Source organism: Mastigoproctus giganteus, chromosome 9 (genome assembly GCF_048544385.1).
Source record: "Mastigoproctus giganteus isolate SK-2022 chromosome 9, ASM4854438v1, whole genome shotgun sequence".
NCBI classification, from domain to species: Eukaryota; Metazoa; Arthropoda; class Arachnida; order Uropygi; family Thelyphonidae; genus Mastigoproctus; species Mastigoproctus giganteus.
The window spans coordinates 186,206,192-186,229,916 of record NC_143583.1 but is presented as its reverse complement, the minus strand read 5'-3'; the positions used below and the strand labels follow the sequence as shown (position 1 = coordinate 186,229,916).

Below are 23,725 nucleotides of genomic sequence, written 5' to 3'. Positions count from 1 at the left end.
CTAACACAGTGGTTTTCGGCCTTTTAATATATAGCTATATAATAATTTTATTCTTTATATAGAGGTACTAAATAAAGATTAATTATAGATCACCACAAAATTAAAAAGGTACAGTACTATGGATATCATACACCTTTTTATAATGAAATAAATGTATAAATTTAAAAAATAATAATAAATAAATAATAAGTAACTTAAACACAAATTACACGGCACCCCAAGAATGTTGTTGTGGCATTCTAGTGTGCCGCGGCACCGCGGTTGAAAACCACTGGCTTATATTATACAAAGACACTGGTACAACATAATGTTTCATCACCATAAGCAGTTTTTAACATTTCATGTTTCTGTTACAGATTTTCCCATTTTAAAGCAAAATTTGTTATTCATTCATTGCTCCACTGCAAAATTGGCACATTAATGCTACTAACAAAACTGGTTGTTACTTGTAACTTGCCAGCCTACTGGATAATCTCTGTACCACTGTCTGTTGGAGGAAGTCTGCACAGCAACATACCACTTCTGTTTATTTACAAAAGATACCAAACATGACTGCAACAGAACCAATCCACAAACTTGTAAAATTTTGTAAATTTTTTCTTTTTGGCTGATACTGCATAAGCTCATACACTTGCTTTCTTGGATCACGTGCCACCACTACTACTACTTCATTGCTCATTGCACACCTCATACATGCATTCTTGCGGTTACCATCAAATATATACAAGCAAGGTATATTATGAACATTTAGACAGAACTTTAACCTGAATATTATCAACAACAAAATTTAGCTAACTGTGAAAACTACTCTTATTACATAAAACTTAATTTCTCCCTTCTTAATTTATCAGTCATTGACTTCTTGAAATCTTAAATATCTTGGCAGTAATGTTAACATTGTGTGTGTGTGTGTAATTTTATTTTTTGTGTGTATGTGCATCTTCCATCCTTTTACCGATGCTTGATTCCTCTACTGTTAACCTGTAGACAGAAAATATATGAATGCTCCTTTCCCTACTTTATTTCTTTATACTCCACATATGCACTGCATCCAAAATAAGTATTTACATTACTACCATAAAAATATTTCTCTTTATTATACTCCAATATTTATTAAACTTCCATTTATATCCCCTCTCGCGTATTTGAAACAGGCTACAACCACTGTTATTTATCAGCCTATTGGAAATAACTAGAATAACATGGTTACTTTACTGACTACCATTTTCATCTAGCTTATAGTTCCAGCAGCCTTAGTTATACTGTAGTAGTTTTAGTGTGATCATTCAAACTGAAGAGTATTGTGTGACAACCAAATTTCTTTTCAAGGTGTATTACCAACTTACATTACAAAGATAGGATTTCTTATAAGGATACATCTGCCACATACACTGATCAATCTGCCTTTCTCTTTCAGGTGGTAGATGACTTTCATCAACCGGTGAAATACCACCACTTTGCTTATTGGAGGCTAGAAGTGGTGAAACCCATGTTTAGTCTCTAGAGCAAAGTTTCCGGCATCCCCCCCATACTTCTCCTTCAACCCATGCACGGTACTAAGTACTATAGGTTTTGATACCTTTTGTGTTTGGGGTTTTCATAAAAAAAAAAAAAAAAATTCCATATTATCATGCATTAATGTAATTAAAGTAAATACTTGAACCCTATTCAGTCTGATGTTGCAGTGGTCACAACGTAAAATTCCACTTTTTCCCACTGTGCTGGTGCAATTATTGTACTAACATCTATTTACATTTCCCATAAACAATCTGAAAAGCTAAATCGACATTTATTGATATTTATATTTGATTGTTAATCATTGGCATTTCCTATTATGAAATTTGTCTTCTTGCTGTATTGACTTGATTATTGTATATGCTGTCTATATACAAATACAAACAACCTGAAAAAAATAATCAACGTTTCATGCTATACTGTGGAAGATATTTAAGATCTTTTATCACAAGAAAAACAAAATGCTTTATGAACTCAACTTTCAGGACTGAATAAACAAATAATATAACTTTTATATAAAATAAATGTCTTTTTTTTCTTTTTTTTTGATGAAAATTCCAAACAGGAAAGGTATGAACATTTAAGTACTTGGTACTATGTACAAGTTGATCATTAGACCTGAATTTAAGCAGATTATAATTTTTCAGAAATATATGTGAAGGAAGGTTGTTCCAGACAACAGAAATAGAAGGATGAAATGGGAAACAGAATACACATATTAATGTTTGTAATTTGTATAGAGTATATTTATTCATATTTTTGTTATTCTCTTTCTTACCTCCTTTAATTGGGTGAGCATACCCAAAACAATTACATGGCCATGCTTTGCTGATGTACCTAACAGATATTCTACTGGCCTCAGTGTGAAATTTTCATTTTGGGTAGAACTAGCTATGACTGTTGGTGCAAATAATCTGTGCCGCAGAGTCCTCTGGTGAATCACTTTATATCTCTCTATATAAATAGCAGACTTTGAATCACTACTTCCATGAAGACACGATGAATGCTGTGAACTCTTGAGAATAAATTTCTTCTTGTCTTTGCTAAAATAAAAAGTTACAGGAAAAAAAAAAAAAAAAAAGTTAAGGACAGACTGCATTACATGTTTCTGTAATACAGAATATTAAAAATGAAGGTTAAAAACTAAGCTAAACTGGCTCAGAAACTTGTTTTGATACTACACAATAACAAACAAAAGATATTTCTCTTTCAGGAAGTGATATTATCTACCTTATTTACGATATTGTACCTTTTATTTACGATATCGTACCAGGTAAAAAAGAGCTGTTTTAATGGTATTCATCTTATCAAGTAGACAGAAACTGTAGTATACACAATATCAATTTAAATACATTCCATTAGAGATACTAAATAGTAATGAATCTAACAAAAATCACAAGATCAGATTTCAAAAGATTATGGAGCCTCTGGGTTACCTGGGACAAAACTGAATGAAGATTATACCTCACTGTTGATAAGGCCTATAACAAGCTTAGAGAATTAGTATATGTAATGAATTTTTGGTTGCCACAGGTTTGTACATAATCCAAAGCCAGCTCTACACCATGCAACTCTGCAGTGTATGTGCTGCATTCAGGGGAAAATCTGCTCAGATATAGAAGTGTTCTAAAAAGAGTGGCAGATAGCAGAGACAGTTCTGACTTCAAACCATTTGTATAAGACGGCAAGAAATCAGAATGTTCAGCTTGGTGTGCCAAATGGAACTGGCAAGGATTTCGGCTTTAAAAGTATACTGTAGAGATAACTGATAATGACAGTTTATTTGCTTCCACATGCAGGCTCTAGACAGATGTCTGAAATACTCCAGTAGCAATATAGGATCCAGCCATCAGAGTACACTGTATTTGGCAGATGCTTATATCTAGGACCCATAATCTAGTTTAGATTGCACAAGTGCATGATAGAGGCACTGCAAGATGACTCAGATGGCACTCCAAGAATTAGAGGAAAGAGCATGGAAGTTATTCAAGCATCTAGTACACTTTGTGTGCAGCTGACGGTCATGTTGTAAAAAGGCCAATTTTTTAACCAAATATGAGTCCTAAAACACTGGTCTCAAGTAATACCAGAATAGCATTTCATCCAAACAGCAATTCAAGTTCAGGATGAAGATACACTTGCAATAAAAATGTATACAAATGGTCTTTGGCAAGAACTTAAAGCCATTAGTCATTGCCAGGAGTTGCGGCAATCGATGACATGTTGCAGTTTTCTTTCAATAACCTCATGTTTAGGGATGTCAAATAACCAGAATTAACCAGATAACTGGATGCATTTTTTGGCTTATAGGAAGTAGTACAACAAAATGTCACTGACAATTGCAATTTTTTTATTAATAACATGAATTACATAAACAAATCGATAATATAAAAAAGTAAGTAAAAATATTTCTTTTTTTTAATCACATTTATTGCTTATTAAATAATTATTACAATTAAAACAAACAATATAAAGTTTGAAATTTATTTTTTCAAAAAGTAGTACTTTAAGTAAACAAGTGCATCTAAAAGTTTGGGATTAATTCTATTTCTAATCTTAGTTTGTATAGCGGAGCACATAGAAAAAATTCGTTCTGTAGTAGTGGAAATTGGCTTTACTATTAATGGAGCATTATGAAGATCTTCCAAAGTTTTCATGTGTTGTCCCGTACTTTCAAAGAATTTCATTTTTTTCTGAATGTCATCAGTTTTTGAATAATTATTGGACTTAAAACAGCCATCAAAAGTCACTCATAATTCATCGACATGACATATTTACACTGAGTGATCACTGAATTATGACCACCTACCTAATATTTCGTAGGCCCTAGTTTGGCCCTTAGTACAGCAGCTATCCGACGTGCCCTTGACTCAACAAGATGTCAGAAGTGTTCGGGAAGGTATGGCCAACCAAGCTGTGTGTAATGCGGTCAGCAATGCAGGTATAGAGGTGATTGGTGTATCCAGATGCCTGATATGCCTTTCCATAGTGTTCCACAAGTGCACTATGGGATTGATATTGGGGGAGTTCAGAGGCCAATCGATATGCTGGAAGGCAGAACTGTGTTCCTCAAACCATTCCTGCATAACAAGTGCCCAATGGTTCGGCACATTGTCATCTTGGAAGACAACATCACCATTCGGGAAAAAGTGTAACATAGCAGGGTGTACACAGTCAGCAAGCAGTTGACGATAGCGGAGACCACTGATATGTTGTTCCACATGCACCAGTGTTCTAAAGGGTCCAAGTTCCTGCCAGCGAAGCATGCCCAACACCATAAAACCACCTCCACAGCCTGAACTTTTGATACCATGCATGATGGATGAAGAGCCTCATGTTGTTGAAGCCAAATATGTACACAACCATCCACGATGTGGACTAAATAACGTGATTCATCCGACCAGCACCCGTTCTTTCAGTCTTCTAATGTCCAACTTGCATGCTCTTTGCACCAGGCAAGTCTTTTACGCTGATGAACCACAGTTAGGAGAGGATGCCGTAGGGGTCGTCTGCTGGTATAGCCCATATGTGCAATGCATGGTCATGCCAGATATTGTTCTGGGTTGGCCCATGATTGTATTGGGTAGTCAACTCTTCAACAGTGCTGCACCTGTTTGCCTGTACGAGTCGTCAGACCCGGCACTCACCTGTAACATCAACTTTTCGCTGATCTTTGCAGTTTTGCCATTGGGTCGTTGTGTGACCATTATGACGCCAGTCCTGGTACACTTTAACTAAGGTAGCTCTCGAACACCCCACCAGTTCAGCCATTTGGGAAATCGAGGCACCAGCTTGTCGAGCACCCACAATCTGTCCTTTATAAAAATCCAACAAATCCTACCTTTTACCCATCATGCTCGGAATTTTACTACCTACTGAACCACTGACACCTTATCTATGCTACGTAGGTCGACTAACTCCGCATCCGTGTGCCTCATGTGGTCAACGGGTCGCATTCAGTTTTCATAGGGGTGATCATAATTCAGTGATCACTCTGTATGTCAGTGTTACTATTTGTTTCGGTACTATCCTTCATAGTAACATTATTTTCAGAAAGACTTGTATCTTTATTAGGAAATAGTCTTATAATTAATGTTTTTGCAAAAGGATATAAAACTGACTTTTGAACAAAGCTTAGATCATCTTAATCTTGATTATTTTTAGGCAAGGTTTCCTGTTTGTAAAAACTTCATTAGAGATATTAATTTTAACTAATGTACAAGTTAGTGAATTTGCATCATTTCTGTACATAGCCAACTATATAAGTAGTTATAAATTGACATCATTAAGTATATCTCATATTATGAATACCTTCACAACGAGTTAGCATTAGCATTAGTAGAGGCATATGATGCAAGAAAGCAAGCTTATTCAGCATCAGCCAAAAAAAAAAAAAAAAAACACACCTCTCCCATTTTACCCCTCCGTTCGTTCGAAATACCTGTCCAGTTGAGCCTTAATTATTATTAGTTATTATTATTATTAGCCGTATGGTGCAAGGAAGCCTGGGGCTTAGAATGATGATATCCAGCTCAGGTCCCTGGGTGTGCCAAGCCCAGGGGCTCACCAGATGTAAGCCCCTGGGAGTTGCCATGATATTGCACTACTTCGAATAAGTAACGTTTCACCATAGGAGAAGACTATTGTTACTTATTCTCAGCAGATATCATCACCCATATGGCATCAGTGGGTGGGCAGGTACCCTGGTGTTGCAATGATGACAACCCAGTTGTGAAGTATAAATCCACAATATGAGAGATGCCTGATGGTGTGGAGTAATTTAGATTATGGTATAGTTTAGGGCTAAAGCCTCAGGTTACATAAATAGTTTAACTAATAATTTTTTAAATATTAATTTTTTATTCCTGCATTCAAAAACTTTATTTTTTAATGCCTTTAATATTTCAATACTTAAATCATTGTCTATTTCTTCAAGTTTTGCAAACATGAATTTTAAAATAACTTCCGCAGTCATCAATGTCGTCGTTTCTTTGCTAAGTTCCACTACCACATAATTCTACTGGTTTTAAAATTTTTATTAATAATTCTATAGATTTGAAATCACTCGAAATATACATGATTTTGTCCCATATCATGCAGAGCTTTTTTAATACAATTTTTAACAAGAACTAATCTTTCAAACATTGGAATTTAATGAATTCCATCTAGTTTTCACATCTAAAAGTAATGACAATTCTTTCCCCTTTTCTTCAACTATATATTTTTGAAGAATTGGATTTTTAAAAACTTTTATAAGTGCTCGGGAATGCATTACAACTGTATTTAAATTTTCTGTTAACTCTAGTTCATTACTATTCTGATACGAAATATCTAAACTATTTTCTAATTGTAAGTCATCATCAGAATCGGATACGTCATCAGTTTCATCTTTATTAACCTCTTTGTCAAGTGATTCCTTTTTCTTTTGATAAAAAACGTCAAGAACAGCTAAGCGAATAGCGTGACTATAACATAACTTGTTCTCAACTCCAGTTAACAAACCATACTTTTGCATCACCTTTGCACCGTCATGTGTAGATGCAACAATGTCATTTTCAAATTCAATGCTGAATTCTTGTAGTTTATTCTTGACAATTTCTTTAGTGTGAAAGGCACTGCAACTACCTTTTATGTAAATCAATCTCAAATTATAATTACTTTTTTCTAGGTGTAAAGTCACATTAAGATAATGCTTCATAGTAACACTAGTCCATTCATCAACCGTTATGGAAAATTTGACATTATTGTTAATTACCTTAATGAATTCATCTTTCTGTTTCAATTTTACCTCCTTACAAAATGAAAAAATTAACTTTCTTACTGTTGCTTGATCACTTCTTGATTAGACCAGGGTTCGAGCCTGTGACCACCAAATACGGAGAATGGGGAAAGGTCAGGATATGACCACCGCATATCCCCAGAGCAATATGGCTTTAGTTACTAATGCTCCTAAAAACTAAATAACGACAATTGTTGCTTGAATGTGGCATTTCATAGCCCATTTTCACAATAAATTTGCGAACAGCTCTAGAATTAGTTATTTCACTAATTGAAAAATTATCTTTTGCCGGTACACTTACAGACAATAGTTTGCCTAAACTTTTGCGTTTTATATATGTCAATATAGAATCGCTTTCAATTTTTTGTTTCTTTGCAGAGTCAGGAGTAGCATTGTCATCTTCGAATGTAATATTGTGTTTGCGTAGATGATTTCACAGTCCTGTTGTGAAACCTCCTTTGCACTGTATAGTGACAGAACATTGAGAACAGCAAGCAGAATGCTGATCGCTTTTTTTAAATAATTCCATACTTCTGATTTATTTGAATTCATCTTGAAAAACTCCTAAAATAATTTTAAATAAATTAATATAATAAAATATAAGACTGATATAAATTGAAACTCTGTTCGAAAAAAATTAAATGGAAAATAATCACAGACTATTAAAGGATCTCGTTGCGATATGCAAACAAATTCACTGCGGTCAAAATATCTAATGAATTTATTACGTATTTGATAATAAAATAACACCACTGTCATACAATAAAAATAAATCATATCACATATCATTATAAATATAAAACAAAGAAACGATTTTAGGTCTATTTTTGTGTATAAATATTCGCTGTCATTTGATTACTTATTTTTTATTTGTTCTCTCTTAAAAGATATTGAAACATGACAGTGACGCTTGTAGCATTGAAAAACAGTATAACATAAAATATGCGCTCTTTCAGAAAATTATGTTATCAAAAACTATAATCTTGTCAATTATGCAGTAGAGTACCATTCAAATTTTTATAATGCACCAAAAAAAGGAAATAATCAGTTATCGAATAGTTATAATTTCTGTAATGGAATTTGCTTTTATAGCAAAAAGCATAACTTTTTTTTTTGAAAGGAGTGAGAGAGAGGGTGGATTATAAAGAAATTTGATAAAACCAACAAGATAAAACATTTTTAATAAAAAGGGAGAGGTGACCTCTAAGACCAAGGCTATAAAACTTTCTTAAAATACCAAACTACAACTTGTATCACATGCCTTTCCATATTGAACAACACCAAACATGTAATAACCCCGGGGGCTCACATCTGGTGAGTATGGGCTTGGCAAACCCAGGGTTCTGAGCTGGATATCATCATTCTTCTCTTTTTTGGTGATGCCTTTCTACATTTCTCTCTCTCTCACACACGGGGATAACTCAGGAATTTTTTTTTTTTTTTGGCTGGTGCAGCATAAGCCTCAGGCTTCCTTGTACCATATGGCTAATAATAAACTCAAAATATCAAAAAGGTATATGCTTGGTGTCCTTGACTTGTGAAAAAACTCAAGAATTGCTTGCTACGCTAATAATGATAAATTGTCTTCTTCTTCACTGTAATGCAACACAACAACCATCACAGACTTCGAGACACTAAACTTCAACTTGTATATTACATGCAGTATTTTTCCCTTTTTACAAAATTAAATTCTTAAAAGAAACTCAAACGTGAAACCATTTGAATGATAAAAGGAAATAACTTTAGTAACTTTTTTTTCTTTCAACAGAATTTTTAGTATGGAAATTATTTACAGTTACTTTCATATTTAGAACCAAGTTTACAAGAACAAACTAAATAAAATATAGGTAGCCCCCAGACTAGAACTAAGTATTCCATAAGTTTTAGGCATAGTGCATTTAAATGTCACACTTAACAAATTTCTCTGACTGATGACAAGATTAAACATTTAACTTAAAATTATGCTCCTTTGATTTACAATGGCAACACATAAGAAGAATATGGTTAAAAAGTTTCTTTAATCCTGAGTAAATGCTCATGAATCTTTACTTTCATGCAGTTTATACTTAATATCAACGAGTATTAGAACTAATGCATCACTCGAGCTATAGGCCACATACAGTTTAACTTTTTTTATTTCTTTCTAACAAATACTAGATTTGCTGCTGAAATAACTTCATAAAAGGAAACACTTACCACAACCCAATCAAGTATCAGGTTGTGGTAAGTGTTTCCTTTTTTGAAATGGTTGTGACTTTCCTTTATTTTCTTTTATTATCTTCTTTTAAGTTAATAACTGTCACTTATTTAACCAAAGTTAACTGATACTGTTTTGTTCACTTTTATTCATTTATTTGATTATTTCATTCAGTAGTTTGATCTGGTAATTTTTTTCATATTTGCATTGGGTTCAGCTTTGTAAATTTGTTATTGGTTGATTCGAAATTTACATTTGATATGTTTTTTTTTTAAAAGACTAAATAAGAAAGCGCTGAAGTATGGAATGAAGATAAACATTATGAAAATTAAGGCAATGATGATTGATAAAAGGTTAATACCCTTCCAAATTGTGATTGATGGAGTAAGAATAGGACAGGTAGGGCACTTTAGGTATCTGAGGCAGGTATTTGCACAGGACATTTCATGTCAAATTGAGAGTCAATCCAGAATCGCAATGGCAAAACAATCTTTCAAGAATAAACTGTCCTTGATTAAACAGAAGATGATTTTACAAGAAATTAGGAAGAAGATAATAAAGACATACATCTGGTCAGTGGCACTATATGCAGCAGAGACATGGATTCTAACAAAGAGAGACAAAAAAGAGACTTGAGGCCTTCGAGATGTGGTGCTGGCGCAGGATGGAAAAAAAAATCAAACGGACTGAAAAAGTGTGAAATGTGGAAGTATTTAGATGTGTCCAAGAACAAAGGAAAATTTTTGGTAGAATAAGATCAACTAGACTAAAATGAGTTGGCCATGTGATTTGACATGGTGGATTGCTTCAGGGTGCAATGGAGGGGACTGTGGAGGGAAAACACCGTAGGGGTAGACCAAAAAAACCCTTCATTGGGATGTTGCTGGATGAAGTAGGACTTCAAACCTTTGAGGAACTAAAACAAATGGCACAGGAGAGACAAAGATAGATACAACTCATCAGAGGAACTGACCTGTCACAAGACTGAATTACTGATGATGATGATGTTTTTTTTTAAGTTAGCCTGAAGAAGGCTGGCCATTTTGAGTTTGTTTTCTGTAGATTAATTAATTCTCTCAGTTTGGTCTATTCAGGTTGTATAGGGATACCAGTGAATGCTTGGCTACTTTTCAGTAAATACAACATGGAAATACTGGTATGTATATACAGCCTTTGATGTACACAGGTGTGGGCCTGAAGAAATCATGCCTGTGATGCCACTATTCTTTCAATTCTTTCTTATCATTTTATGATTTCAGTTCTTATTTTGAAGTCTGTTTTTATCTTTGGAAATGGATTTCTTTGGTCTTTTTACAAAACATCTGGTGGCAGCAATGTGCCAACCTTGTGAAGGACTGAGGAGCTCTACACATGGTGAAACTAGATTTTCACTTTTTAATTAATTTGATTGGTTCGTTAATTTAACTTTATTTTATTATCTTTATTTTTTTTTGTTGTATATGGAAAATATGTTGTAATGTTGAATATGGTAACAGTAGAAATTACCTAAATATGTAATGTACTGGAGTTTCAGCACTATTACTTTCATTCTGATAATTAATAAGTATGAAAGTAATAAATAATTCTTATTACTTTCACGTGTTTATGACTGATTAATTCAATTATTTAGTTAAAAATTATGATATTTTATGAGAATTATGAGAATTATATTAATTCTGCCGAAAATTGCAAAAAACATGTCAGGCATAAGATAGAAATATCAGTCTCTTATTCTATCCCATTTTCCAGTTTAAAAGACTGCTAAATGCATCAAATTTCAAATATGCCCATATATTTCTGTTTAACATGCATATAAATATTATTAAAAACAATTTTTAAAAAAAATTATATATTTTACTATTAGTTAGGTATTCCGTTTTCAGATTTATTTCAAATAAACGTATCTTTATTCCCACAGAGTAGCAATCACCTTGAGAGAACATTAGGTTTTGTTTTACTGTTTTTACTATGTAAAAACAATAATAAATCTTTCAAACCAACTGGGATAATGCTTTAGATGTTTACTGAACTAGTGGGAGAAGAAAAACAAGTGATCTGGAACTATAAACAAACACAGTGTTTCATTAAGCAAAAAACCAAACAGTTGAAAAGATGGTGGTTCATCATTTGGCAGGTTCCCCCCCCCCACAGTTTCTGTATGAAAACCATAAAAAAATCATTTCAGAAACTATTGCCATAAAATTTGATTATATACAGGAAGGTATAAAAATATTCATTGTTAATTACTGATTAATGATTAACACAGGAATGCTATTTTGAAGGTTACCTGTCAGGCAATTCACCATCACTGCTGGTTTAACTATGTATGTATTTACGCCGATGAGCAAAAACATTATGACCACCTACCTAATATGATGTTGATCCTCCACATGCAGCCAAAACAGCTCTTAGATGGCAAGGCATGGACGCTACAAGATTTCTAAATATGTCTTGTGGTATCTGGTACCAATACGTAACCAGCAGATCCTTTAACTCCTGTAAGGTCCATGGTTGAGACACGGCAGATCGAAGTTGCAGTTCCAACACAAACCACAGATGCTTGATGGGATTGATGTCTGGGGAATTTGGAGGCCAGGGCAATACCTGGAAGTCTTCCTCGTGTTCCGCGAATCAGTCTTGGACAATCCAGGGTGGTGGGGCATGGCGCATTATCCTGCTGAAAGACGGCACTGTCAGAGGGGAAGACCGTTGCCATGAAAGGGTGTACCTGGTCAGCAACGATGCTTAGATAGGTGGTAGACATCAGAGTGCCTGGCACATGTATGACTGGACCCAGGGTATCCCAGCAGAATATCGCCCAAAGCATGACACCGCAGCCACTGGCTTGTTTTCGTCCCACGGCGCATCCAGGCACAATCACTTCCCCAGGTAACAATGCACACATAACCCAGCCATCCACATAGTACAACAGGAAATGTGATTCATTGGATCAGACAACCTTCTTCCAATCACTCAAGGTCCAGTTTCGATGCTCGCATGCCCATTGTAGGGGCTGCCGTCGGTGAACCATGGTTAGTATGGACACTTGGAGCGGTCTGTGGCTACACAGTTCCATTTTCAGCAGGGTTCGATGTACTGTGTTGTGACACGTTATTCTCATCACCAGCATCCCAATTACCAGCGAGTTGCGCCACAGTCACCCTTCTGTTGCCACGTACCATCTGGGAGAGCATTCATTCACCTCAACTCGAGCATCGATGAGCTGTGGTTGTCCTACACCTCGCTGGCGATTTGTGGGTTTCCCTCCTCGGACCACTTTCGGTAGGTACTAATCACAGCTGACCACGAGCATCCCACCAGCTGTGCTATTTCGGATATGCTCTGACCCAGTCATCTGGCCATTACAATTTGGCCTTTATCAAACTCGCTTAAGTCCGCTAACTTTCCCATCTGAAGAACAAGAGTAACACTGATTAGTGGAGCTCAGTATCAGGTGTTTTTATACCGTGTCCCGACCCACGCACGCGCCATAGTTCACCCGAGTTGCTTCGATTTGCATAACAACTCACTGGTCATTTTTTTGGCTCATCGGTGTATATACACTGAGTGATCACTGAATTATGACCACCCCCTATGAAAACTGAATGCAATCCATTGACCACATGGGGTAGGAGAGTGAGGAGTTAGTCGACCTACATAGCATAGATAAGGTGTCAGTGGTTCAGTAGGGAGCAAAATTCTGAGCATGATGAGTAAAAGGAAGGATTTGTTGGACTTCTATAAAGAACAGATTGTGGGTGCTCGACGAGCTGGTGCCTCGATTTCCCAAATGGCTGAACTGGTGGGGTGTTCGAGAGCCGCCTTAGTTAAAGTGTACCAGAACTGGGTCATAATGGTCAAACAACGACCTGACGGCAAAACTGCAAAGGTCAGCGAAAGGTTGATGTTAGAGGTGAGTGCCAGGTCTGATGACTCATACAGGCACAGCACTGTTGAAGAGTTGACTATCCAATATAATATGGGCCAACCCAGAACAATATCTGGCATGCCCATGGATCGCACGCTCACACGTATGGGCTATACCAGCAGACGACCTCTACAGCATCCTCTCCTAACCAAAGTTCATTGGCGTAAAAGACTTACCTGGTGCAAAGAGAATGAAAGTTGACTGGAAGAACATGTGCTGGTCAGATGAGTCACGTCATTTACTCCACACCATGGATAGTCGTGTACGGATTTGGCGCCAACAACATGAGGCTCTTCATCCATCATGCACATTATCAAAAGTGCATGCCGGTGGAGGTAGTTGTATGGTTTGGGGCATTTTTCACTGGTAGGAACTTGGACCCCTGGTGCATGTGGAACAACGTACCAGTGGTCTCCGCTATTGTCAACTGCTTGCTGACTGTGTACACACCACTATGTTACACTTTTTCCAAAATGGTGATGGTGTCTTCCAAGATGACAATACACTGAGCCATCAGACACTAATTGTGCAGGAATGGTTTGAGGAACACAGTTCTGCCTTCCAGCATATCGATTGGCCTCTGAACTCCCCTGATATCAATCCCATAGAGTACTTGTGGGACACTATGGAAAGGCATATCAGGCAGTGATTGGATACACCAATCACCTCCATACCTGCATTACACAACTTGGTTGGCCATACCTCCCGACCGCTTCCAACATCTTGTTGAATCAATGCCACGTCGGATAGCTGCTGTACTGAGAGCAAAAGGTGGATCTACGAAGTATTAGGTAGGCAGTCATAATTCAGCGATCACTCAGTGTATAGTACAACCTGTATGAACTGCGTGCCTCATTATAATAAATTTTGAATGTAATGTAATTGTGATCACATCTCCCAAGAGGGACATAAACAACCAAACAGTTGAAAACTGCTTGGTTGTTTAGATAAAATCCATTTATATAAAATCAATAATTTTCTTCTATTTAAATGATGAAATGTGAGTTTTGCAGCATAGTCCCAATTTTTATAAGCATACTGTTGACTGTTCAAACTGGTTACTGTTCAACATACTGTGAAGCTGTATCTAGGATGTTTTTGATATATATACATATATTTTTTTTATGAAGCCCCCAAATACAAATGGTATGAAAACCTATAGTACTTAGTACCATGCATGGGTTGAAGGAAATGGGAAGGGAGGGGATGCCGGAAACTTTTCTCAGGTGACTTCAAGCCTCCAATAAGCAAAATGGTAGTATTGCACTGGTTGAAGAGAATCATCTACAACCTAGTGTTATTATTAGTACGTATTATATTATAGTATTGTATTATTAGTGCTATTTTATATTAGTATTAGTACTAGTAGTATCGTGCATGGGTTGAGGGAGAAGGGAGGGGATGCCGGAAACTTTGCTCTAGAGATTAAACATGGGTTTCACCACTTTAAGCCTCCAATAAGCAAAGTGGTGGTATTGCACCAATTGATGAGGGTCTGGTGATCTAGTGATTGCTAGATCTGCAATCACTAGATCTGTCATCTAGTGATTGCTGCATGAGAAATTTTTCACTCTGGATTTCATTCAATCTCTTTTTCTTCATATTTAGATTCATTTGTTTACAACACAGTGTGTGTGATTTCTGCATCATATACACATTCCAATTTCCAACAAATCAGCGATGATCTGTTGGAAAACACTGTTGAATCCATTTAAATAGGCAATAAATTATGTTCTCATTATCATCTTGTGGTTCAGGACTTTTTTAGAATTGTCAACCTCAGGCAGTTTGCTCCAAGATTTAGTAAATGTTGAATGGAATTTTGTTCCATATTAGTGCTATATATTAAACACATATTTTATGTTGATGAGTTTTAATGATTCTATAAGACCTATATTCGTGTTATCTGTTTTTTTCAAAATTGAACTCAAAAACTTTTGCCTATGCCTCTCTTCAGACATTCTAGAATTTTTGCCGCTAAATATAACATCTTGATCCAGAGGCTGGACCAAGATGTTATATTCAGTGGCAAAAGATGGCGTCTTTGTTCCCTTTTTTAACTGCTTCACAAGTGGAATGTGAAGGAGTCTTATCCAGAAAAAGAGCAGCTTTATCAGGTAAGTTTATTTTCATCAATTCCCTCCATTCATGATAAAAACTAATCTTTGAACAGTGTGGAGTCCAACCATTCTGACTTTTATGAGTGGTAAAGATGAACAATTTATATTTTTAAACTCTCTAGGATGCAGGTAGCAACCATGATTCTCTTCCTCTCTCTTTTTGAATTTTTTTTTGTATCCCAGTGCAGCAGGCTGGGCTTTTTTTTTTCTCCATAACTTTTGTAGGTAATATGTTATAATTTAGATCTGTTTTGTCCATATTTTAGAGTCTTTTCTGATGTTACCCCAAATCCCTGTAAATTTTTCAGCAGCAGGCTTATTATTAGATAATCTATCCCACTAATATTCAATCACCCCCTCATTCCTACTGTCAAAATTCCGAAATATCACTGACAAAACCCCATGGGCTGTCCTGGCAGCCTGTCTGCACCAATCAGAGGAATTCATATCTGACTGCACAATTATCCCCCAGATCCTTTTATTTTCCACTACATTGACTATGGCACCACACAGTTGGCGCGTTAATCTTGGATTACTTTTACCCATGTGCAGTACCGTGCATTTGTCAATGTTAAATGTCAATTACCTCTTCTTAGCCCATCTTTCTAATTTATCTAGATCTTGTTGCAGTAACATACCCTGACTAATATTCATATCATCTGCAAACTCAGAAATTAGGCCTAATATATTCCTTCATCATTATCATTATTAAATATTGCAAACCATAATAAACACAGCACTGAAGCCTGGAGAGCTCCATTTGTTCAAGAGCAGTGCCCATTGATAACAACTGTCTTGTTGAACTCAACCATTCCTTTATCCATAGCAGTAACTAGCCTTTAATGTCAATCTATTCCAATTTGTACAACAGTCGTTTTGTATAATGGTACAAAAGTTTTTCTGAAATCAAAGTATATGATAAAATTATTTTTCGCATCCAGCTCCTTTGTCATTGTGTGTCATAGTAGCCAATTAGGTTGGCCATACAAGACTGCCCTTTTTTTGTAACTGCAGCACAAATGCATTCCTGCCTAGATGGTCCTGCATTAATTATTTAACCAGTGACTCCATTATTTTCCCTGGAACAGAAGTCAAGCAAATAGGTTTCATCCCCTTTGTGAATTGGGGTTGCATTCACACATTTTCAGTCCACAGGAACCTCCCTAAATTCAAGGATGTTTTCATAATTAAGGCTAAAGGCGTGATCTCATTTGCTGCCCACTTAATATAACTGGATAGATCCCAACCACCCAAAGTGTCTTTTTTACATTTAGCTTCAACAATTTCTCTTCCACTTTCATCTCCCTTCATGAATTGGGGGGGGGGGGGGTACATTCACACATTTTCATTCCAGTCCACAGAGACCTCCCCTGAATCCAAGATTGCTCTCATAATCAAGGCTAAAGGTTTGCTGATCTCTTTTTCTGGCCCCCAACACAACTTGATAGAGACAGATACCATCCACCCCACCCCAGGTATCTTTTTTACATTTAGCTTCAACAATTTCTCTTCCACTTTTCTCCAGTTATCACAAAATTATTCAGCTTCCTGTTAAAATTTAATACACTTCTGGCATCCCCATCTCTAAAAAATTCCTCATGTGTGAATGTAGAGGCAAAATAGCCGAGCAGGTTCATCAACAGTTAAACCATTTATATCTAGTGGACTAACATGTTTCATCCCCTTCCTTTTAGTGTTTATATATATAAAGGAGTCTTTGCTGCTTTTTTTTGCATTCTTTGCTAGAGATTTCTTGTAATCTACCTTAGCTTTCCTAACCTCCTGTGACTTAATTACAGACTAATTCATATCTACTGTGGGCTTCTGTATCACCTAATAATTTATACACAATCCACACCACTTTCTATGGCTCAAGTCTCATCAGTACATCTGACATCCATTTAGGTCTAAGCTTTGAAAAATATCTCTTAGTTGGTACAAAAAACCTAGCAGCTTCTACAATTACTTCCATGAATGTAGGAACTGTTGGAATTCAACAGTTCATCCAGCTGCATATAGATTTTAAAAACTGTCTGATGGAATTCTGAAGGAAACAGAGTTCAAATTTCCTGATGTTAATGGTGGCGATTTTGCTTAGCTATCTGTCTCTTTTTAAGACCATATGATTATTTTCTGTGAGGCTATCTTAGATACAAAGTGTTTATAACTAATTTTCATGCAACTCTGAAAGAGGGAATAAAAGAGGTGCTTTTAATCTCTACAGGAACTTTGAAAGCTGTGCTGCAGAATTTCATTATGTAACTTTGCCATCTTTCGCAAATAGGACACGTAAAACAAATTTCACTTTGAGAACTGTATTTCTTAAGTGTACTTCGAATAAAAATTAAATGGTTTGATGTATAAAAATCTACCCTATATATTATGCTCATTAGGAATCACCAAAAGCCAAACTAATATTAGTTGAATTAGGCAAATCAGTGTTGCATTCATCAATAATGTACTAGGTTTTCAATGAAAATAATAATCTTTTTTTGAATTCAGCAAAATATCAGAGACAATTTTTATAAACTCAAAAAAAAAAAAAATTAAAAAACACATACTCATAAGTATACGTTGGTAATGAAAAAGCATCAATTACATTAAACATTTGTGCAACAACAGAACTCTCAGATTCTGTGATTTCCTTGAGTGCAATTTCCAATGCAGACTTTTCAATCATAGACGAATCAAGAGAATGAGAATGGATAGTGTCAATAATCCTTCTCAACCATTCGTTACGACTCCTTTCATCCAAGTCACATAAGACATCTGTTAAATATTTACTGGCATCACTGGAAAAAAAAATAAGGATAACTTAAAGATCAGTATTTTAAACTTCAATCTTTGGGCTCTAAATGAGTATTAATTATTAAATAATTAGTGTGTGTGTGTGTGTGTGTGTGTGTGTGTGTGTGTGTGTGTGTGTGTGTGTGTGTGTGTGTGTGTGTGTGCGTGCATGCGCACGCACACACACATACATACATAATATCCATAAAAGTAATTACACTGGTGTTAAAAAGTTAAATTATAAACATAAAACCTGAGATATCAAAAAACCATTGGTGTTCAACAAATCTTTTGTTGAAGAATACAAGTAGGGTTGGCTTAAACCATTTAAGTAAATTGTAGTAAGTAAGTGCATTTAAGTAAATTCAAGTAAATTGCATAAATAAATAAATGCTAGTTTACAGGTATAAAGAAATGTTACAAAGGTAAAAAAAAAAGAAAGTAAAGTGCAGCCATTATCAACCCACTGCAGGATGGAAGCCTCCTCAACAATTTATGCTGAGGGAAATGGACCTTAATCTGCCACGCTGGTCCAGTGCGGGTTGGCAGATTGACCGTAATCAGCAGTCAGGGGCTTGAACCCCGGTCTACTCAAAGAGCGTGTGCTACTGCACTCCTGCTCCTGCCCACTCGGTTACAAAGGTAGCACACTTCAAATCTAGCTATCTTATAGGGCAGAGACCAAAGGGGTTCACATGATCAAAATAATAAAATTAATAATCATTCACTAAATAAAATCATATATATGATGATTTTATTAACAGATAGCAAAGTTAAATTTAATACTGTATATACATTCTACAAAAAGTAATAATTACATATCCCATGATACTAAAATGCCAGAGGGAAGCCAAGAAGACAAACATTAAAGATTAAAGAGATGTGAATTGTAGAGATACACATCTAATGAGGATATTCTATTAGCAGCTGGGACTAGGCAAGGTTTCTGTCTGGTTTTTCCTAGGTGGCTGATGACAGCCACCAAATGAAAGCAGTTTGGCATAAACGAGCATGTTTTGCAAAGGTACATGGTGATTTCATTTTTATTAATTTAATAATGAAGATAAAGTTTAGGCTACAATACATTCATGGAAATGGAACAGCACAAATCATTTAAAATAGCCCACATCAGCATCATATATTCAACTGATAGAGGCCCTGTAAGACTGAATTTAAAACTCTTGACCAAACTTCCATGCTATATGAACTGGAGGAAAAGAGGTGGGAGACTTAACTATTTCAGGAGGATGGAGAGATCTGATATATACAAATTCCGACTGAGAAGCTAGTTTTTTCAATGACTTAATTTTTAATTGATTAACATAGAGTGAAAAAAGAAGTTCAGAATAGCAGAATATAAATCCATATGAACATCAACTGATGGAATAATTTGAGCCTCAATCAGTGCTAGGTTTCTTTTCTTAGTAACGATCACCACACAAAAACGATTTATCAAATTCCCTGAAAAAAAAGACAGAAAGTGGTTCATTAATCAGAAGGTTGTTTAAACAGGATTCTTCAATCAAAGATATTGCCAGTCATCAGCATATGTCATAACAGGAACACTAAAAGGAGAAGGAATTAAGGTCAAGAAAGGAGTAAATAAAAAGTACACCTTACCTGGTATTCCAAAACAAATGGACTATAGATAAACATGATCCTTTTTGTGAAGACTGTGGATACAGTTTAGGAAGGAATAATGAATAAAGTGCAAAATGTCACTAAGGATGGAAGAGAAGTACTTGAGATCTAATAAGACAGAATCTAATAGCATGGAAAGATACAAAATATCTAACTAAACTAAATATAATTTGCTTTTGTAACTGACAGCATCAAAGACTACAGAGTATTTCCAGGAAGGAAGGCTGAGTGGGGGTAAGAGAGAATGTCCCCTTTCCTCATAATGAGTATGAGAAAAGTGAGAGGGCAAAGATCAGTTACATGAAGAAAATAAAAACACATAGGGAAGAAGGGTGGTTGCAGGATAGATGTGTGGAAATTTGCTTTCGATTTGCAGGTAGCTGTTAGAAGAAATTTACATCTGGTGTTGTGAAAGTGGATTAGTCTGAATAATTGTAAGGAAGAACTAGACAAATTCTGCTAATACAACATCCCATCAGGATTCCACATTTGAAGTAACTAAGAATTACCTAACTAACCTATTTATTTTATTGAAATATTCACTTCTAGCATGAACAGAGTTGGCTTTTTTACCTATTCCTGGATTTGGATGACAAGTATGGTCCATATTTCTAATTTCACAGGGGTGTCCAGAAACTTCTGGCAATATAGTATGTGTGTAAAGGATAAGCATATATTATTTGCCATATTAAAAACTGCTACAAAAAATGAAAAGGTACACCTTTCTCTCTGATAAAAAGAAACAGTTTATTTTATTTCAAAGAACAAATTAAAGGCTTTCAAACAGTTATTAAAGAGTTTCCATGTGGGATTTATTTTTAACCAAAAGGATGTTGAAATGATTTTAACCAGGCAGTTGTGGTTGCCAACCAGGTGACCCTCATGCATTAATCTTTAATTAGTGATTAAAAATCTGAAATTTCTTCTACCTAAACACAGACAAACTTTTATTAATTTTTGCAGAGTAACTGAATGCAAAAACCTGTCTGAAAATCATCCTACTGAAAAATAACATTTGGTTGTGAATATTTAATTTGTGGTACTATATACAGCTGAAGCACATCCATATAATTTACACTGTTGATGACTTCTTATAAAAGAAGAAAGGAGCAATCACCTCAATTCAGTAAAATTACACAAACACACTACACAATAAACTTGGTCTCTCTCTCTCCCTCAAACAAGTGGTTTTGAAGTGCCCTAAATTCTGCAGTTGGACCTACTTACCATATATGAAAAGCTGACTTGACTCATCATTAAAAAGAACATTGTCCCAGTAGCTTGTTGTCTTCAATCTTAATCTCAGCATATCTATGGCAAAAGCTTTTTGATGTGGTTGATTTTTTTGGTTTCAGTATTTGTGCAATCTGAATTTTATATGTATGCAGCTTTAAATGAGCATAGTCAAATGAGGTTATTGGCAAAAATCAACTTTCTCAAGTAGCACTGAAAGGCTTCATGAAACCAATCAAATATACAACCCTCAATGTAAGGTAGTGGCAAAACTATCATATCACCAGGTTGCCACTATGTGGGGACACAACAGTTGGTTTAGTATGGTTATTAAAAATTACATGGGGAGGGGAATTGTGTACAGCGAATTCATATTTATGCCTCTGATTAAGGTCTTTTATTGCTGATCTGCTGTCAATAACTTTTGGACCCATAGTGCTGACACCTTTTCGTATACATGTTCAGATGAGATGTCCAATATGCTGGCAACGTACCAAACTGCCACTCATCACCAGATCATAACCACTGTCAAAAGTTATAACCATATACTCATGAATTTACTTTTTCCAAATATACATTTTTTTTCCATCTTTCCTCATTTACACAACTTTGTTGACCACAGGACTTGTAAATTAAAAAAAGGATTTTATTGACACCTCATGAAAGTTGGTGAATTACCATTTGAAGTGTTATATATTATTAAGTACAGAAATGTTTAAGTACCACTACTCTTCATACTCGGGTCACAAACTTTTCAAACGTCCCTCGTATGTACTCTACTATCTGTTTAAAAATAAATAAGTCCACCCATCTCATATCAATGGACAGAATTTTGATGTTCATTCTGAAATTCATGGTATTAAAAACACCAAAAATTTATAATTCTAAAACCGAAGAATAATTTGTAGCAAAGCACAAAAAATAATAAATACGAGCTTCTTACGTCAAGAAATTTTGCCGGGTTGGGATCTGAAATATTAAGAATTCATTTTTGAAACGTTATTTATTATTATATTTTTGTTTGATCGATTTTAAGGATTCCAGACCAACATCAATAACATATAAAATCGTTTGGCCAATTGTACCGATTACGTATTTGTCTAAATAACAGTATACTCGACATATTCTTGGAGAGGTTGGAAAGATCAGGTGTAGTTTTTTTTTTTTTTTTTTATGCTGAATAAGATTGTTTTCCTTGGATTCATCCTCTTTACGACTTACTGAAAAGAAATTCACACAGCCGCCTTCATCTCTTACCTCCTAAGAAAAAATCCATGCATTCGAAACGAGTTAAGTATCTTAGTTTTCTGTTGCAAATCCATTTCTATTTTCCTAATCAATTTTTTTCATTCCGTATTGTATATAAGGAACAGCCTCTTTCAATTTTTTGCTCTATGAACTGGCGCCAAAAATTAAAAGAATCGAGAGCGCGCTCTATGAGATTTTTATTTTTTAAATTCAGAATGATCATATTTCTTGAACAAGCTGATAGTCAACATCAACTTACTGTAACATCCAATTCTCCACTCCACCCCACCCCCTCCTTTAAATTTCGTATAAGGGTAAAATAAAAGTTGGCATTCAAAAAATTATCTGTCGACACAAACTCTAAAGAAAAGAAAACAAAAATTTTGATGAAAAGACCATATATAGTATGTGACGTGCTTCGTCTTTACTGGCTATTGGCTGCTACGCATCACGTGTAGACCTTTTCACAACATTGCTGAGTTAGTCGGTCTCGGGTGAGGGTAGCATGTTTTTTTTTTTTTTTTTTTTTCAGGAAAAAAATAGAACACAAGCAATTTACAAACATGTATACGGGGCAATATGATCTAAGTCGCTGATGCGCCTAAAACCCTACAACAACCAATGAACCAACCAGCATCTTTTCTGTTTAATTCTATCTTATCTCTGTAAAAATATTCTCGCCCGTTAACAAGCACAAAACATAGTGAAAAAAAAAATCTCTCCATTGAGCCTTGCACAATCTCTTCAGAGCCGAATTGACTGACAAAGCTTTCTTCATATACTCTCTCCTATCATGTACGAACAAAATTCCACACTTTCAATTTTTAATCTACCTCGCTGCTTTAAAATCTTCAGATCTTCTGTTTCTTAATGCTATTAGCACTAACGTGTATAACATTATCACCTTTTATGACCTTAAGAGATACTATTCTACAAAATCTTTGAATTTTGCCTATTGTTTCACCTGTTATCTGGTCCTGTTCCACCTAACCTTTTATAACACTCCGTTTCTCTAGGGATACGGACAAATGCGACTGAATTTACCAAACGAGTGTTTGGATTAACAGGAGACTAATACAGACAATTACGTTGGTTCACTGTGCCACTGAATACGAACGTCGATTCATCCAACCGACCAATGTTGTCTATATACAGTATCTTACTTCTTCGACTATCGTCTCTTTAAATACCGGTAATTCATGAAAATTAAGTCCAGATTATCTCCCATTCATATCGCGTATAGTCATACAAGCATGAAAACTACCTCAAGGTTACCA

General features: G+C 35.4%; 1 protein-coding gene across 1 annotated transcript in view; it reads right to left on the bottom strand.

Annotated features, from left to right (window-relative positions):
- Positions 1–22,522, bottom strand: part of PolE2 (DNA polymerase epsilon subunit 2) — a 160,591-nt gene extending 138,069 nt beyond the window's left edge. The window contains exons 1-4 of the mRNA XM_090380860.1: positions 22,458–22,522; positions 18,139–18,331; positions 6,659–7,306; positions 2,294–2,530 (exon numbers count right to left, since the gene is read on the bottom strand). Of these exons, the coding sequence (XP_090236986.1) occupies positions 2,294–2,530; positions 6,659–7,306; positions 18,139–18,331; positions 22,458–22,522 (1,143 nt within the window). The remainder of the gene's footprint in view (positions 1–2,293; positions 2,531–6,658; positions 7,307–18,138; positions 18,332–22,457) is intronic.
- Positions 22,523–23,725: the final 1,203 nt, after the last annotated feature.